Here is a 17592-nt window from a genome sequence, read left to right on the forward strand (position 1 = left end):
CCAAATATAATGACCTGAATTCGATCCCTAGGTGCCACATGATGGATGGACAGAACTAACTCTTGAACATTGTTTTCTGGGAAAATCCTAGGTTAAGTCATTGAGGTTCACTCAGCTGGTAAAAGGTGCCTGCTGCCAAGTCTGAGTTAGATTCCCTAGGAACCAACCACATAGTTGAAGAAGATAACCAACTCCTGCAAGTTGTCGTCTGACCTCCACATGTGCAGGCACAGACACACAGTACCCATGAAATACATGCAATTAAAAATTATTTTGATTTATTTATTTTGTTTGTATATGAGTGTTTTGCCTGCATGTAAGTGCACCTTGCATGCAATGTCCACAGAGAACAGAAGAGAACCTTGCATGCAATGTCCACGGAGGACAGAAAAGGCTGGCTGGTTTCTGTGAGTTCAAGGCTAGTCTGGTTTACATAGTGAGTTCCAGCCAGCTAGGTTATAGGGAGACCCTGTCTCAAAAAGACCAATCAATCAATCAATCAATCTTTAAAGGTTTTTTTTTTTTTTGAGGCTAGAGAGATGGTATTTGCTGGTCTTACAGAAGACCCATGTTCCATTTCTAGCACCTACGTGGCTGCTCACAACAGTCTGTAACTTTCTTTCGAGAGGATCCAATTCCCTCTTCTGACCTCTGTGGGCACAGGCACCCTTGTAGTACACATATATTCATGCAGGCAAATACACATCCACATTAAAAATGAATACATCTTTTTTGTGTGTGTGTGTGTGTTTTTGAGACAGGTTCTCCCTGTAGCCCCAGCTGGCCTGGGACTCGCTATGTAGACCAGGCTGGCCTTGAACTCACAGAGATCTGCCTGCCTCTGCCTCCGGAGTGCTGGGATTAAAGGCGTGCGCAACCACGTCCATCTTATTTTTGCTTTTTTATTAATTTATTTTTCATGTGTGTGGGCACGCATGAGCCTTGATACGTGTAGGGATAAGAGGACAACTTGCGGAGGTCGAGAATCTACCCCTTGTCTTGTGGGTCCAAGGGATCTAACTCCTGTCAGGTTTGGCGGCTGAGCCACATCTCTCAGGACCGAATTTTGTCTTTTTTTTTTTTTTTTTTTTAGACAGGGTCTCCCTGTAGGCCCAGCTGGCCTGTAACTCACTATGTAGACCAGGCTAGCCTCGAACTCACAGAGATCCGCCTGCCTCTGCCTCCTAAGTGCTGGGATTAAAGGCATACGCCACCACGCTCGGCTTGGCTTTTGTCTTTTGAGACAGGGTTTTACTATGTAGCACAATCTGGTCTAAAACTAAATTTTCCTTCTACCACCCTTACTCCGTTAATGGTTTCCCTAATTTTAATTTCCTCAGCATTTATATATCAGATCCTGTTGCAAGGGCTTTTCCATGTGGCCCAGAATTTATTAGAATATTAGAATCTCAACTGGGTGTGGTGGCGCACTCCTTTAATCCCAGCACTTGGGAGGCAGAGGCAGGTAGATCTCTGTGAGTTCAAGCCCAGCCTGGTCAACACCAGGCCAGGTGTGGCTACAAGGAGTCCCTGTCTCAAAAAAAAAAAAAAAAAAAAAAAAAAAAAAAAAAAAAAACACAAAATATTAGAATCTCCTTAGGCGGAGCACGGTGAGCCATGCCTGGAATTTTTGCACTGGGGAGGTAGAGGCAGGAGGGTCAGGAGCTCAAGGCTATCCACATCTACATACCGAGTTCTAGACTAGTCTGCGATCTCTGATACCCTGTCTCACAAAACTGAAAAAGGAAAAAATCTGTTCAAGTCAAGAGCCGTGACTCTTGAATCTTCTATGGATGCTGAAAGTCAACACATGCGCATGGACGCCAAAGCCCAGCGCCTGCGCACCGGGCACTTTCGTTTCTTTCTCTCCTCGTTTTTTCCTTTGGAGTGTGCGCACCAAGAAAGACAAAGGTGTTGAAAGTGACCAAGCAGTCATTCCGGCGCATGCCCATCCCTAAATTGCTCGGGCTCGGTAGGGCTAACTACGGCGGGGGTGGGTGTGGTCTGCCTAGGAGGCGGAAGTCCAATCCGCGGGAGAGAGCGTGGCCCCTCCCTTCCCAGGATTGGTCAACTCTCAGTGTTGTGGGGCGGGGAAAGCAAAGGATAAGGACAGTGGAAGGTTGGGAGAAGAAAGATAGTCCTTCCCGGTCTGCGCAAGCGCACAGAAGCGGCAGGGAGGGGGCGTGAGAGAGGGGAAGAGATTGTGGAAGCTTGATGCGCTGGCGAGCGGGAGCTGGGTCGCCGGCCTAGACGCCTGCGCCTTGGCCCTCAAGCTCCGCGCGCGGCGGGCGGATGCCCTGTGCGCCTGCGCAGTCGGCGGCGGCGGCAGGGGGAGGTGGAGGCCGTGGAGCGGCGGCGGCAGCAGCGGGTCCCAGGACTAAGGCAGCAGCGGGGGCGCCGGCGGGCGGAAGCTGAGGTGACGAAGGCAGCGGCGGCGGCGGCCGTTTCCCTCACGGTGGCGGAGACCAAGGCGGCGGCGGCGGCGGACGGGGAGCGGCCCGGCCCCGGCCCCCTGCTTGTTGGCTGTAGCAGGGCCGCCGTGGGGCCGGCCCGGCTCCCGCCCCCTGCGGCTCCCCCTCCGGCTCCTCCTCCTGGGAGACGCCGGGGGCCCGGGCCGGGCCGCACTCAGTGCGCTGCTACGACCGCCTCGGGGCCCGTCGGAGGTGGTGGCGGCGCCATGGGCGGCCTGACCTCCGGGGGGGATGTGGAGCCGGGACTGCCCGTCGAGGTGCGGGGCTCCAACGGGGCCTTCTACAAGGTGAGCCGGCGCGCCGACCCGGGACACCCGCTGCAGCCCCCTCCCCCAGCCGAAGCAGGGAAGAGTGGGGCGGCTTCGAGTTTCCGGAGCTCTTCCCTGACCTGGGGAACCCTCGACCCACGCTCCCATTCGCACTACTCCCCGGGAGCCCGTGGGAGTTGGCCCCCTTGCTTTTCTTTTTGAGCCCTCTATTACATTTGCTCTTATCCTCCGCCGAGAGTGTGCACATCAGGTCAGTATTGTGCCTGGATGGGCGCTCCTGGTGCCTCAGGAGAAACCTCTTTCCCCACCTTCTAATTGACTTTTTCTCTTTCCTAGTGCAACATACCTTAGCTTCCCATCACATCTTCCCTACGGCCCAAGCACATGGAGAATTCTCTTTCTTTGCCCACATGACCCTCTTGGGAAGGAAGGTTCACTGTCCCATTTTAGATCTTCAGTCTTCAGGGAGGCTTCTGTCTGCTGGTTCTTGAAGAGTCACTCAACTTTCATCTTGTATTCCGGTTCCCAGCCTAAGAAGAAATGGACAAAATCCATTTAGGTTATAGCATCTTTGCCCTCAGGTTGTGTCAGTCATTTGCCTTTCAGCCAGCCTTAAAGTGGATCTTTCTCACAATTCTGTAACCCCACCCCACCTTTATCCCAGAGCCACCTACCCAGGGATGGATTTGTATCTGTATCACTTTGACCCGGGATTATTTATATCATTCCTGTAGTTTCTTCATCTTGAGTTCAATCTTCATATATCACTAGAAGAGTCTCACCTTGACCCTGTCTGTTTTTATTCTCACAGATTTCTACTTGCTGACACTTTTTGGAAGGAGAATGGCACTATGTTTTAGATGCTTATTTCATCTTCTCCTTTGCCCAAGGTGTGGTTCCTTAGAACTTTTTAAAGATAGGATCTTGGTATGTAGCTCTGGCTAGTCTGGAACTCACTACATAGCTCAGACTAACCTTGAACTCCTAAGCTCTGTCTGGTGTTACTGGCTTGAGCCACCATGCCTAACTAGAATTCTTACCATTTTCTGAATCTGCTCTGAGTCCCTTTTGTTTCTGGGTCTTCTTCCTCCTTGCCTTTCAGGTTTTTTTCTTTGTGTGGCAGGTGGAATTCTGAATCTGTTTTGGACTTAATGTGTGGAATTGTCCCAGAGACTTTTCATTCCTGTCATAATATTTTCACCCTGAGGAGGGAGAGGAGAGTGATGAATTACTTTTGAGAAGAACCTCCTTTCCTTCAATCCTTAGCTTGTCCAACCCCCCACCCCCAGAGACCTTTCTACCTTCTCATGCCCTTGGAAATGACTCAATGATGCCTCTGAAATTGTATCTTTTTGTAGCTGGGAAAGGACTTGTATTTGCCCTTGTAGTAGATGGTTCTGCCCCCACTTGAGCTGGTAAGTTTTCTTACCTACTGTAAATGCCTTACCATTTTTGCCTTACTTCCCTGACCAGATTTCTTTACCCAGTGCCTATGGGTATACATGTGTATTAGTCTTAACTTGCCCTCTCAATTAAGTCTTTGGTTTTTTTACCCTGATATTTCTGTATTGTTGTGTAATCCCATTGACATCTACTTTCTCTGTGTCTAGTGGAAAGGGGCATCTAGCTGACCCTGACCTTGTCACTTTCCTAACTCTTAATTTTCTGTCCTGTCTCTATAAAATTTCTGGTTTTTTAGGCCAAAAAATAAAAATAAATCTCTTCTGGTTCTAAATCTTTTTCGGTTCTGATAGAACCCATTTATATCCTTTTCCAAAATTTGTATAACCTTTGTTAAAACACTATTCCTCAGGCTGGGCATGGTGGTGCATGCCTATAATTCCAGCACTTGGAAGTCTGAGGTAGGAGAATAGAGAGTTCAAGGCTAGTGCAGTGAACATTGTGAGATCCTATCTCAGAAAAACAAAAATCAAATAAAAAAACAACAAAAAAGCACCCTTCTTTATAAGGTGTTAGTCCTATTTTTCTGGGAATTTTTGTTTGTTTTTTGAGACTGGGTCTTCTTGTAGCCCCAGCTATCCTGAAACTCACTGTGTAGACCAGCTGGCCTCAAACTCACAGAGACCTACCTGCCTCTGCCTTCTGAGTGCTGAGTTTAAAGGTGTGTACCACCACACCTTTTTTGGAAATCTTAATCTTCATCTGTATCCATCTCACACCCCTAAATTTGAATTCCAAGAAAAGAGATCCTTAAATTGAGTGTGAGGTCAAATAGGATATTTGCTTTTGTTCTAGGAAGCATGGGAGCCACACAGAGCTGGCAAAGATTGGTGCCAGTTCAAATTAATTGTATACAGTCATTGAGAAAGGACATACTTCTTGTTAGACATATGAGTGTCCAACAGAAAGCCTTTCTGAGTCGTCTCCTTTTTACCTGTGTGCCGTAGCAGATTTGAGTGAATGAGGGGCAGGATCCTTGATTTAGAAGTAAGAGCATAGTTGAATAAAAGTCAACTGATGTAAATTTTGTATTCTGGCCACTTTAGCACTTCCTGCTCCACGATCGAGTTGAACAATTCCCTAAAATTGTACTATTTCTTCAACTCTCAGTGTCATATAGATACTTGTCCATCCCGACCGTGCTTCTCATTTAATATTCATGACTCAGCAAACTTTGGTGTGGGTCAAGGAGTGTTAACATTGCTTCTTGATCTATAAATTTGGAGAAAACCCTTTTTTCAGGATTGGGTCCTGTTTTGATTTTCTTCTAGGAGGATACCAGATCTGGAATCCAAGTTACTTTGTAACTGTCCTAATATATGTGTTTTGTGTGTGCGTGCACGCCCACACTATGGCAGAGTTTCATTTAATTCAGGCTTTCAGGCTAGCCTAGCTGAGGATGACCATCATACTCAGCATTACTTTTCTTTCTTTCTTTGGGGGGGTGGGGATGATTCTTGAGATCTTGAGGTCTTCCTATGTAGTCCCAACTGGTTTGGAACTCACAGAGATTCACCTGCATTTGAGTGCTGGGAGTAAAGTCATGCATGATCATGCCCGTCTGGTGACTGTCTTGATCATCTCCTAGAGTTTGGAGCTTAGAGATGGATATTCCTCCTTTAGTGTCCCTCCCACTTTCAGGAGTTTTTTTCCTCATTTTTCCGTAATAAATCTGTACTCTGCTAAAAAATAAAAACAAAAAAAGACAGACTTGGAGACAGATATTTGGATAAAGAATCTGGTAAAAGCCAGGCTTGGTGATGCACGCTCATAATCCTAGCACTTGAGGTAGAGGCAGGAGGATCAGGAGTTCCAGCTACTTAGTGAATTGTGCATGAGATCCTGTCTCAAAGGAGCTAGAAGAACCCAAAAGGGAACAGTGACTCAGGTAAATAATGAGGACTTGAAAGTGTCTCAGAAGATGAGATGATAGGAATGGGTATTGATTCTGGATGAAGAGAGGATAAACATATCTGAGGAAGGAAGATAAAATATGAATAAGAAGTGAGCCAGGACATAGTAACTGTTAGATGCCTTGGGTACTGGTAAGGCTTGAAGAAAGAACTAGGGCTTGGAAGGAAGACCCTGTTTCTAAAAGAAGAGTAGTGGGGTTGGGGAGACAGCTCAGTGTGTAAAATGCTTGCAGTATAAGCATAAGGACATGGAGCCCCAGCACCCACATAATAAGTTGGTGTGGCAACATACCTATTATCCTAGCACTGGGAGGCAGAGACAAGAAAATCCTAGGGCTTGCTGATGAACCCTATCTCAAAAAAGAAGGTGGAGAAGATACCTAACACACACACACACATACACACACACACAGAGCTGGGTGTATGGTGGCACACATTTGTGATCCCAGTACTTGGGAGGGAGAGGCAGGTATATCTCTTGAGTTCAAGGCCAGCCTGGGCTAAACCAGCTGGAGTCTATAGTGAGATCCTGCTTCAAAAATAAAAACCACACAATAGAATTTTTTTGATGTCGATTGAATTCAGGGCCTTGTACATGCCAAGCATATACTACCACTGATTTAAACTCATCAGTGTACCATGTTTGCAGTGCCTGTGAAGGCTAGAAGAGGGCGTTGGGTTCCCAGGAGCCAGAGTTAGAGATGGTTATGAACTGCTATGTGGGTGCTGTGAATGCTGATCCTTTACAAGCGCAGTATGCACTCTTAACATCTGAGCCATTTCTCCAGCCCACAAACTCTTAATTTTTACTATTTATTTATTTATTTATTTATTTATTTATTTTTCTTGCTTTTGAGACAGGGCCTCCCTGTAGCCCCAGCTGGCCTGGAACTCACTATGTAGACCAGGCTGTCCTGGAACTCACAGAGATCTGCCTGCCTCTGCCTCCCAAGTGCTGGGACTACAGGCCTGCACCACCATGCCCAGCCTAAACCCTGACTTTTAAAAAACATCTTTTGGGCTGGGCGTGGTGGTGCACACCTTTAATCATGCAGCCCTGTCTCTACTTCCTGAACACTGCAATCACAGATGTGTGACACCATGCTCACCTAAAAACATCTTTATTGAGGTAAAATTGGCATATAGTTAACTATAAATATTTTATTTATTTTGAATTTTTATTGTGTGTGTATGAGTGTTTCGCCTGCATGTATGTAAGAGCATTGCCCAAGGAGACCAGAAGAGGGTATCTGATCCCCTAGAACTGGAGTTATAGATGGTTGTTAGCTGCCATGTGAGTGCTGGGAACTGAACCTGGGTCCTCTGCAGGAGCAATCACTGCTCTTAACCCCTGAGCCATCTCTCCAGCCCTAAACTGCAACTATTTTAGTGCTCAGTTTAAGCTTTGGCATGCATACATTTCTATAAAATCAGCACAGTTAAGGTAATGCACTTTTTTTTTGAGACAGGGTCTTACTGTGTAACCCCCACTGGCCTAAAACTGTATAGACAAGGTTGGTCTAGAACTCAAAGATCTGCCTGCATCTCTGCCTCCTCCTTAGAGCAAAGTCCTGCATGCACCACCACACCCAGCCCCAGCACACACATGCCTTTTTATTTAAACATAAGTTCTAGGTCTTCGGTTTTGGATATCCCTGGGTGGACTCAGCTGAGGCTATCCTTAAACTTCTAACTTTCTGTATTCAGGAGGCAGAGATGGCAGATCTCTGAGATTGAAGCCAACCTGGTTGGTCTACATAGTGAGTGCCAGGTGATCTGGGTGATGGGGGGTGAGGGAGGAAGGGTAAGAAAGAATTGGGCTTTCTCAAAACTGTAAATCATTTTGCAGAAAATAGGGAGAGAAGACAGACCAGCTGGATCTATAGATTGAATACAAGTTTTGACCTTAAGAAAAAGGGATAAGCTAGCTATTTGAGGATTCTTACTCCTCTTGTGATGGTCTCAAGGTTGGGGTCTTCTGTACATTTTTATTTTCAGATTTAATAGTCTATTCAGAGTTATGACAGCTTTTAAATTCTAGGGTGGTCCCCACCATAAACTATGTTTATTATTTTGAACTTTTCCAGTGTTCCAGTTCTCCAAGGGCTCAGGCATCAGGGTACTAAGTCTGCTCAGGTCTTTTGGGTAGATAGACCCATCTCTCTTTTGGCACAGACCCTGATGTCCTATAGGTGTTCCAGGACAGCCTTACACTGTCTTGTGGGATATTATTAGCCTTGCTGAATGTTGCTGGTATTTTAATTGAACTCTGGCAAGCAGCTTAGCACACCAGGAGGCAGGCAGATGGGGAGGCCCCTGTGGGAACTGAGTAGACCACCAATTTCCAGGTTGTTCTGATGCAGATGGCCCTTTTCTGCTTAGTCCCTGTTCCGTGTTATTTCTGGATTTTGCCATATCTTTCTGTTTCAGTATCATTTCCATTCTCTCATTTCATACTCTTTCCCCAATACAGCCTGCCTGGCTGTCTTCAGATTGCTGTGTCCCTACCTAAAACTTGTTTATTCATTTCTTTAAGTGTAGCATATATTAGTGCAGGTACCCATGGAGGCCAGAGGTATTAGATCTTTCTAGAGTTGGAGGTGTTGTGAGCCACCCAACATGGGTGTTGGTCCTTTGGAAGAGCAGTACTATGTGCTCTTAACCACTGAGCCATCTCTCCAACCCCTAAAACTTACTTTAAAGGTTCCTAATATCTCTTCCTGATGTTTAAGTTGGTAAAATGTCCTTTTATCTTTTTTTTTTTTTTTTTTGTCTTTTTGTGACAGGGTCTCCCTGTAGCCCCAGCTGTCCTGAATTCACCATGGAGACCAGGCTGATCTTGAACTCACAGAGATCCACCTGCCTCTGTCTCCCAAGTGCTGGGATTAAAGGCATGCGCCACCACGCCCGGCCATCCTTTTATCTTTTTTAAAAAATTGTTTATTTTATTTTTTTAATCTATTCTAGGGCTTTGTGAAGGATGTCCATGAAGACTCTGTCACTATCTTCTTTGAAAACAAGTAAGACTTTGGGAATAGACAATCCAGCATACTAAGTCCTAAAAGGAGAACAGAGAAGAGGGGGTGGCTGAGTTCCGTGAGCCTATAATAGATGGCAGGGAACTGAAAGTTTGGGTGAGAATTCCAGGAGAGACAAGGGCAGAGAGCTTGGTGCAGCTTGTAGACATTTGATAGATGGTAGCAATAGATAGAAGACTCTGAAGCCAGGTCCTGGTGCTTAGACAGTAATTACCAGAGAGGATAAAAATGGCCTCACCAAGGGAGTAACCCCCTTGTGAAGAAATGGGCATTGACATCAATCTGAAAAGCTTTCACGTCATTGTTTCTCTTGTAGCTGGCAAAGTGAGAGACAAATTCCTTTTGGTGATGTCCGGCTACCACCTCCAGCTGACTATAATAAGGAGATTACTGAAGGAGATGAGGTAGAGGTAAGGGCTGTGAAGTCCACCTTTCCAAGTGTTAGTTTTTTTGTAGGATTCTGTGTTTTTCTCTTGTTGGCTTATGTCCCTTCCCATCTGAACCGTATCTAGCCTTGTAACTATTGGAGAAGTAAAGTGCACCAGTTCTTTTCCAGCTTTGGGTGAGCTCAGGGTATTTGACTCACATGAGAACCCCAGCATGTGTGGGGGGGCACTGGGGATTGAACCCAGGGCCTTGGGCATGTGAGTCAAATACTCTACCACTGAACTATATTCCCAGACCTACCTAGTTTCAACACTTGAAAGGCTGCGGGAGGAGGACCACTTGAGGCCAGAGGTTTCTCAATATCTCTCATTTAAAAAAAAAAAATTTTTAATTTTATGTGTATTAGTGTTTTGCCTGCATATATATTGGTGTACTTCTATGTGCAGTGCCCATGGAGGTGAGAAGAGTGTGTCAGATCCCCAGGAACTGGAGTTACGAATGTTTGTTAGCTATCATGTAGATGCTAGGCATCAAACCCAGGTCTTAAACCCAGGTCTTCTACAAGAGCAGCCAGTGCTCTTAACTGTTGAACCATTTCTCCAGCCCCTGGTTTGTTTGGTTTTTTTTTGAGATGGGGTCTCCTTGTACACCCAACTGGCCTGGAACTCATGATGTGAATCAGGCTGGCCTCAATCTGCAAGATCTGTCTGCCTCTGCCTCCCTTGAAGGTGCACGCCATCACAGCGGCAGTTCTTTTTGGGTTTTTTTGGTCTCTTTAAGACAGGGTCTCCCTGTAGTCCCAGCTGGCCTGGAACTCACAGAGATCCACCTGCCTCTGCCTCCCCTCGTGCTGGGATTAAAGGTGTGCAGCATGATACTCGGCTAGTTCTTTTTGTTTTTGTGTTTTCATTTACTTTTGTTTAAAAAAAATTTTGTATATATGTTTGTATGTATATGGGGTGGGAGTGGGGACTGCCATGACTTTCATGTGGAGGTGAGAGGACAACCATGGGATCTGGGGAATGAACTCAGTCATCAGGATTCCATAGCAAGCACTCTTACCCAACGAACAAGAAAAATGAGATAAAATTCAATGACCTTTGATTTTTAGTCCTCTTTCTTCCTCTCATTTCCTTTATTGTTGATTTAGGACTGCATCTGAAGCATCTGAATGCTTATTCCATTCTTGATGTTTTTGGATAGTCTTCAGTGATGTCTTTCTTTTATTTTCAACTTTTCAGGTTTATTCTCGAGCCAATGAACAGGAACCTTGTGGTTGGTGGCTGGCCAGGGTACGAATGATGAAGGGAGATGTGAGTGACTAAAGACCTTTGAAGAACTTCTGAAATTGTTATTTTATTCATGGGAAGGTAGACCATGGATGCTCAGACACTTCCTTTTTTTTTTTTTTTTCCTGCCAGTTCTATGTCATTGAGTATGCTGCCTGTGATGCCACCTACAATGAGATTGTCACCCTGGAGCGACTTCGGCCAGTTAATCCCAATCCACTTGCAACCAAAGGCAGCTTCTTCAAGGTTACCATGGCTGTGCCTGAGGATCTCAGAGAGGCGTGAGTTTTGGAGAGGGTGGGAATCTGGGGCCATCTTTACAATGCTAGTCTCTGTCCTTATCTCCCAGTTCTCACTCCCCCTTTCAGTCCTCTTTCTTGTTCCCTTGGCCTCCTGGGGCCTTTTTTGCATAAGGTGCTCTCAGCCCCTCCATTTCCTATCCTTTTTTTCTCCTTTCTTCCTTCTTTCCTTTTTTTTTTTTTTTTTTTCTGACAGGGTCTCCTTGTAGTCCTAGCTGGTCTATGTACACCAAGCTGGACTCAATCTCTTTGTCCTCAAACCACTCACTGCCCTTTTCCCTCTGAGCACTTTACTCTTCCCTGCAGCTGCTCCAATGAAAACGTCCATAAAGAGTTCAAGAAAGCACTGGGAGCTAACTGCATATTTCTCAACATCACAAATAGTGAGCTCTTTATTCTGGTAAGTTTTTCTGCTTGGATTTTACATAAGCTTTTGTGACAATTTTTCTGTTTCCCTTTTTAAACCTTTGTAAAAATGGATATGTATGGGGCTGGAGAGATGGCTCAGTGGTTAAGAACACTGACTGTTCTTACAGAAGACCTGGGTTCAAATCCCAGCACCCACATGGCAGCTAACAACTGTCCGTAACTCCAGTTCCAGGGGATCTGACAGCCTCTTCTGTCCGCTGCAGGCACTTCATGACACGGGTGCACTTACTTATACGCATGCATAACACTCATACACTCATACACATAAAATAAAAATGTTTTTTAAAAATGGATATACATATACCGTGCTTACCTTTATTTGTCAGGACTTTATTGCTCCTGATCCCCTAATTATCAACTCCCAACTCTTTATTTTTTTTATCTTTTTGAGACAGCATCTCCCTGTAGTCCCAGCTGGCCTGGAACTCACTGTGTAGACCAGGCTGGCCTTGAACTCACAAAGATGCACCTGCCTCTGCTTCCCAAATATTGGGATTAAAGGCACAACCACACCCGGCTTTTTTTAAGTGCTAGGGATTGAACCAAGAGTTTTCCACACTTGAATGCTCTATTCACACTTCCTACCACTTTGTACCCCAGCTCTTCATATTTTAAAAAATCTGGTACTCTTATTATAATCTGGGTTAGGAATCTTCCCATGGATCTTTGGTCTTTGTGTGGGTGCATGCACATCTGTACGTGGGTGTGGGAAGTTGATGTCAGATATCTTCCTTGATCAGTATTATTTATTTATTTATTTAGGGTGTTTTTTAAAATATATTTTTTTAAATTTTGTATGTATGAGTATATTGCCTGCATGTATGTGAGTGCACCCATGTCTTGCAGTGCCTCGGAGGTCAGAAGAGGGCTTCGGATTCCCCTGGAACTGGAGTTAAGGACGGTTCGTAGCCACCATGTGGGTGCTGGGAATTGAGCCCGGGTCCTCTGCAAGAGCAGTCAGTGCTCTTAACTGCTGAGTCATATCTCCAGCCCCCTATTTTGGTCTTCTTGAGACAGGGTCTCCCTGTAGCCCCAGGTGGCTTGGCACTCGCCATCTCACAGAGATCCACCTGCCTCTGTCTCCTGAGTCCTGGGTTTAAAGGCACCACCACCCCGGCTACTCTTTATTTACTAAGGCAGGATATCTTTTTTGGGTTTTTTTTTTTTTTTTTTTTTTTTTTTTTTTTTTTTTTTTTCTTTTGTTTTGTTTTGTTTGAGACAGGGTCTCCCTATAGCCCCAGCTGTCCTGGAATTTACTATGTAGACCAGGCTGGCCTTGAACTCAGAAAGATCCACCTGCCTCTGCCTCTTGAATGCTAGGATTACAGGCAGCTGCCTACCATGCCTTCCTGATGATATTTGGATCTTTTTTTTTTTTTTTTTTTTTGTCTTTTTGTTGGTTGTTTTTTAACAGGGTCTCTCTAGTCACAGCTGACCTGGAAGTCACAATGTAAACCAGGGTAACTGAGATCTCACAGAGATCCACCTGCCTCTGCCTCCCAAGGGCTAGGAATAAAGGCACATACCACCACTCCCTGCATTATTTGGATCTTTTAAAGTAGACTGTATAGGGGCTGGAGACCTGACTCAACATTTTGCAGAGGACAGGAGTTTGGTTCCCAGCACCCACATAGCAGTTAACAACCATCTATAACTTCAGTTTCAGGGGATCTGACACCCTCTTCTGATCTCCTTGGGCATTGCATGACACAGGTGCACTTAACATACCTGCAATGCACTCATACACATAAAATAAAAATAATGAATAAAATATTTTTATAAACTTTTAAAATATTTTGTTTATTGTTTTATGTGTATGAGTGTATTGCCTGCATTATATGAGTGCACCTGTGTGGTACAATGCTTCACAGGTCAGAAGAGGGCTTTTTATTCCCCTGGAACTGGAGTTAAGGGCTGTTTGTAGCTGCCACGTGGGTGCTGGGAATCGAACCCAGGTCCTCTGTAAGAACAGTCAGTGCTCTTAACCACTGAGCCATCTCTCTAGCCCTGAATAAAGTATTTTTTTAAAACAACTGCTTCCCTTAAGTACTTAGCAAGCCAGCTCCTATGAGATTGACAATAATAATTTTCCTGTTGCTTCCCTTCATTCCTTATTGTTTTTTGAGACAAAGTCTTAATATGTGCTCCCAGCTGACCTGGTACCCACAATGTATCCCCAGGCTGTCTTGAACTTGGCAGTTTTCCTGCCTTAGCTTACCTAGTGCTGAGAGGACTTTAAACTTTATTTTTTGACATCTATCCTCTTCCAGGGAATCAGGCATCTAACACTCCCCTCGTGTATGTGCAGTTATTTTTAATGACTTTCCTATTGGTTTATTCCCAGTCAACCACAGAAGCACCTGTGAAGCGGGCATCTTTGCTGGGTGATATGCATTTCCGGAGCCTGCGAACCAAACTGTTGCTCATGTCCCGTAATGAAGAAGCTACCAAGCACCTAGAGGTAAGTTTTGGCTCCTCTTTCTCATGCTAAATAATATTGTCTTCCTCTTCTATCTCATCTTGTGTTTAATAGACAAAGGCTTCTGGGTCATTAAACCTGGATTTACTGGATTTTTGTGCAGTTCATTTTAAACTTTTTCATTTGTAATAGGTTTTGTGAAGTGTTTGTTTTGTTTTGTTCTTGTTTTTTTTTGAGACAGAATCTCACAGTGTAGCCCTGGGTAACATGGCAGAACTCACAGAGATCTACCTGCCTCTGCCTTCCTATGCTGGTCTTTTTGAGACAGGGTCTCCCTGTACCCCTAGCTGGCCTGGATTCGCTATGGTAAGTGTGCCTGTGTTGTGCAGTGCTCATGGAGGACAGAAGAGGCTGTTGGATCCCCTGGAACTGGAGTTAGGACAGTTGTTAGCTGCCATGTGGGTGTTGGGTTTCGAACTCAGGTCTTCTGCAAGAACAACCAGTGTTCTTAACCACTGAGCCATCTCTCCAGCCCCAACTTTTATGTTTTTTGAGACAGGTTCATACAGCCCAAGCTGGCCTTCCATCTTACTGTGTAGCTGAGAATAACCTTGAACTCTTGATCCTTTAGCCTCTACCTTCCAAATGCTGGGGTTATAGTTGTGTGCTACCACACTGAGTTTGTTTTTGTTTGTTCATTTGTTTGAGACAGGGTTTCACTGATGTAGGCCTGGTTGGGCCTGGAATTTGGTATGTAGACTAGGCTGGCCTCCAACTCATAGAAATTCTCCTGGCTTTGCGTCCTGAGTGCTGGGATTAAAGACATTCACCACGCCTGGCCTCAAAAAAAGAATTTTTTTTTTAAAAAAAAGATGTGTGCCACCATGTCTGGCTAGTTTTTTTTTGAAGATTAATTGTATCTATGTATATGTGTTTGTATGTGGACTTGTGCATGTATGTGCAGATGCCCAAGGACAAGAGGGCTTTAGATTCTCTGGAGCTGGAATTATAGGTCTCTGTAGCACTGCTTGGCCTAGAACTTGGTATGAAGACTAGGCTGGCCTCGAATTCATCAGAGATCCAACTGCTTTTGCCTCCTGAGGGCTGATTAAAGGTGTATGCCACCACTCGGGGTCCTGGGAAGGTTTTTTTGGAGACAGTTCAAGTTCTGTATTCTCAGTCTTCTCTAGGGATGCTGCTCAGAGCACTTGGAGATGAAAATTCACCACTATCTTCACATGAAACAAACTGCTCTAGTTCCAAATGAGCAGGGTTTCTTTTGACAAAAGGGAGAATACTCATCTCTCCTAGAATTTGGCTTTATTGCTCTGTGGTAAAGTATACCAAATAAGCTAATTCAGACATAGGTGCTAAGTCTCAAAATAAGAGTAAGGGCTAGAGGTATAGCTTAATTGATAAGAGTGATAGAGTGCTTGTTCAGCACCACATGAACCTGGCGTGGAGGCACACATCTATAACCCCAGCACTTACTTAGGAGATGGAGGCAGGAAGATATGTCCTTGTTTTTAATGAGAGCTTGCCTTTGTTTGCTGTTTAATTTTCCTTGTCTTTTCTCTCTCTCTCTCTCGCTCTCGCTCTCTCGCTCTCTCACTCTCTCGCTCTCTCAGCTTGGGGACTGTCACAGATGAGGGGATGGAAAAATAGTAAGAGCCAGAGGTCAGGAAGGACCAGAGCAAAGCAGTGTCTTCTGGACATAATATGACCATCATACTCATGAATTCACATCAGCTGTAGTTGCCTGCACAGGATCTGCACAAGATCAAGCAGTCGACATTCTAGCATGGAGAAGGGGTTCATGAGCCCCCACCTGTAACCAAGGAGCTATGAACAGTTGATGGCTTCTGGGACAGAGTCAGTTTTCATTCAGGGTATGGTTATAAGTGGTTGACCCCCACATCCAAAAGTTTATGGACAGCACAAACTGGAGCTGATGGGTTATCAGATAAAAAACAAGGAACGTTAACACTTCAATTAAGACTCTCTTATTCTATCAATGCTATAAATATACAATGCCTACAAGGTGTGCCAGGTGAGCATGAAGCCTACAGCAAATGTCCAGGAAGGACTGAAGCCACAAAGAACATTCTTCCAGGTGGAAGCAGGAAAGAGGGTACCACTCTATGAGTCTACCCACCACTGGGCTATGTCACTGAGAAAAATACAGGTGGAAGAGAGTTGGTTGTCAGCAAGTACGTAAAAGCCAAGATAAGAGACCTCTTACAGCTCTGCTCAGGATCCCTGAGTACCTCAAGGTTCATTCCTCCCCAGATAGCTGTATTTCGTCTGGTTTCTTCCCACCTGCCACATTCCAGGCTCTCGCTCTCTCGCTCTCTCACTCTCTCGCTCTCGCCTCTGTCTCTTCTGGCACTGAACCTTACAGCTTTCTGCATTTTAGGCAACTTCTCAACCACTGACCATATAGGCAGTGTTTTAAAATAGCTTTTAGAAAATGAAACATGAGGCTGGGGCTGCAGCCCAGAAGTACAGCATTTGTCTAGAGCATGAGAGACCCTGAATGTAATAATTAGCTCTACCCAGATACTCAGGAGATGCAGAATTGCTTGAATGCAGGAGTGAGTCCAGCATAGTGAGACACCCCCCCCACACACACCATCTGAAAAAGAAGAAATTGACAGCCATGCATGGTGGTGTGTACTTTTAATCCCCAGCACTGAGGCAGATCAGTTTAAGGCCAGTTTTGGGTATGTAAGACCTTGTCTGAAAAAAACAAAACCAGACTGGGCATGGTGGCATACACCTTTAATCCCAGCACTGAGGGGGCAGAGACTGGTAGTTGTGAGTTCTAGGCCAGCAGCCAATGCTACGTAATGAGAAAGACTTTGTCACAAAAAAACAAAACAAGGGGCTAATGGTCTGTAAGTGCAGATTCAGGGATGCGGTAATCTGATAACCATGTAAAAAGAACCTGATAGTCTGATAATACATTATTTTATGTGTATGAAATAATTGTCTGCATATATGTATGTGTACCAAATGCATGCCTGTTACCTGTGGAAGCCAGAGGAGGGCATTAGATTCCCTGGAACTGGAGTTCTAGTCAGTTGTTAGCCACCATGTGAGTGCTGGGAACTCACCTCTGATCCTCTGCAAAGGCAGCCAGTGCTCCTAACTGCTGAGCTATCTCTCCAGCCCTGGAAATTTTTTTTTTTTTTTTTTTTTTTTTTTTTGAGACAGGGTTTCCCTGTAGCCCCAGCTGTCCTGGAACTCACTATGTAAACAAGGCTGGCCTTGAACTCACAGAGATCTGCCTGCCTCTGCCTGCCGAGTGTTGGGATTAAAGGCTCGTGAGCCACCATGCCCAGCAGCCTGGAAAATTTTTAAAAAGAAATGAAACTCTTGGGCTGGAGTGATGGCTCAGCGGTTAAAAGCACTGGCTGCTCTTGCAGCAGACCTGGATTCTGTTCTTAGCACCCACATGGTGGCTAACAACCGTTTGTAACTCCAGTTCCAGAAGATCTGACACCCTCTTCTAGCCTCCATAGGCACTGCATGCATATAATGCACTTTTATACATGTAGGCAAAACACTCATACACATAAAATAAACAAATAACATTTAGAAAGAAAACCTCAATA

The 17592-nt window shown here is 45.0% G+C and overlaps 1 protein-coding gene across 1 annotated transcript in view; it reads left to right on the forward strand.

Moving 5' to 3' along the window:
• Nucleotides 1-2169: 2169 nt before the first annotated feature.
• Fxr2 (FMR1 autosomal homolog 2) overlaps nucleotides 2170-17592 on the forward strand; it is a 22454-nt gene continuing 7031 nt past the window's right edge. Inside the window, exons 1-7 of the mRNA XM_008855794.2 lie at nucleotides 2170-2758; nucleotides 9082-9134; nucleotides 9469-9562; nucleotides 10781-10852; nucleotides 10961-11109; nucleotides 11434-11527; nucleotides 13901-14017. Of these exons, the coding sequence (XP_008854016.1) occupies nucleotides 2678-2758; nucleotides 9082-9134; nucleotides 9469-9562; nucleotides 10781-10852; nucleotides 10961-11109; nucleotides 11434-11527; nucleotides 13901-14017 (660 nt within the window). The 5' untranslated portion in view covers nucleotides 2170-2677. The remainder of the gene's footprint in view (nucleotides 2759-9081; nucleotides 9135-9468; nucleotides 9563-10780; nucleotides 10853-10960; nucleotides 11110-11433; nucleotides 11528-13900; nucleotides 14018-17592) is intronic.

Source organism: Nannospalax galili, unplaced genomic scaffold, assembly GCF_000622305.1.
Source record: "Nannospalax galili isolate Female #2095 unplaced genomic scaffold, S.galili_v1.0 scaffold146, whole genome shotgun sequence".
Lineage (NCBI taxonomy): Eukaryota > Metazoa > Chordata > Mammalia > Rodentia > Spalacidae > Nannospalax > Nannospalax galili.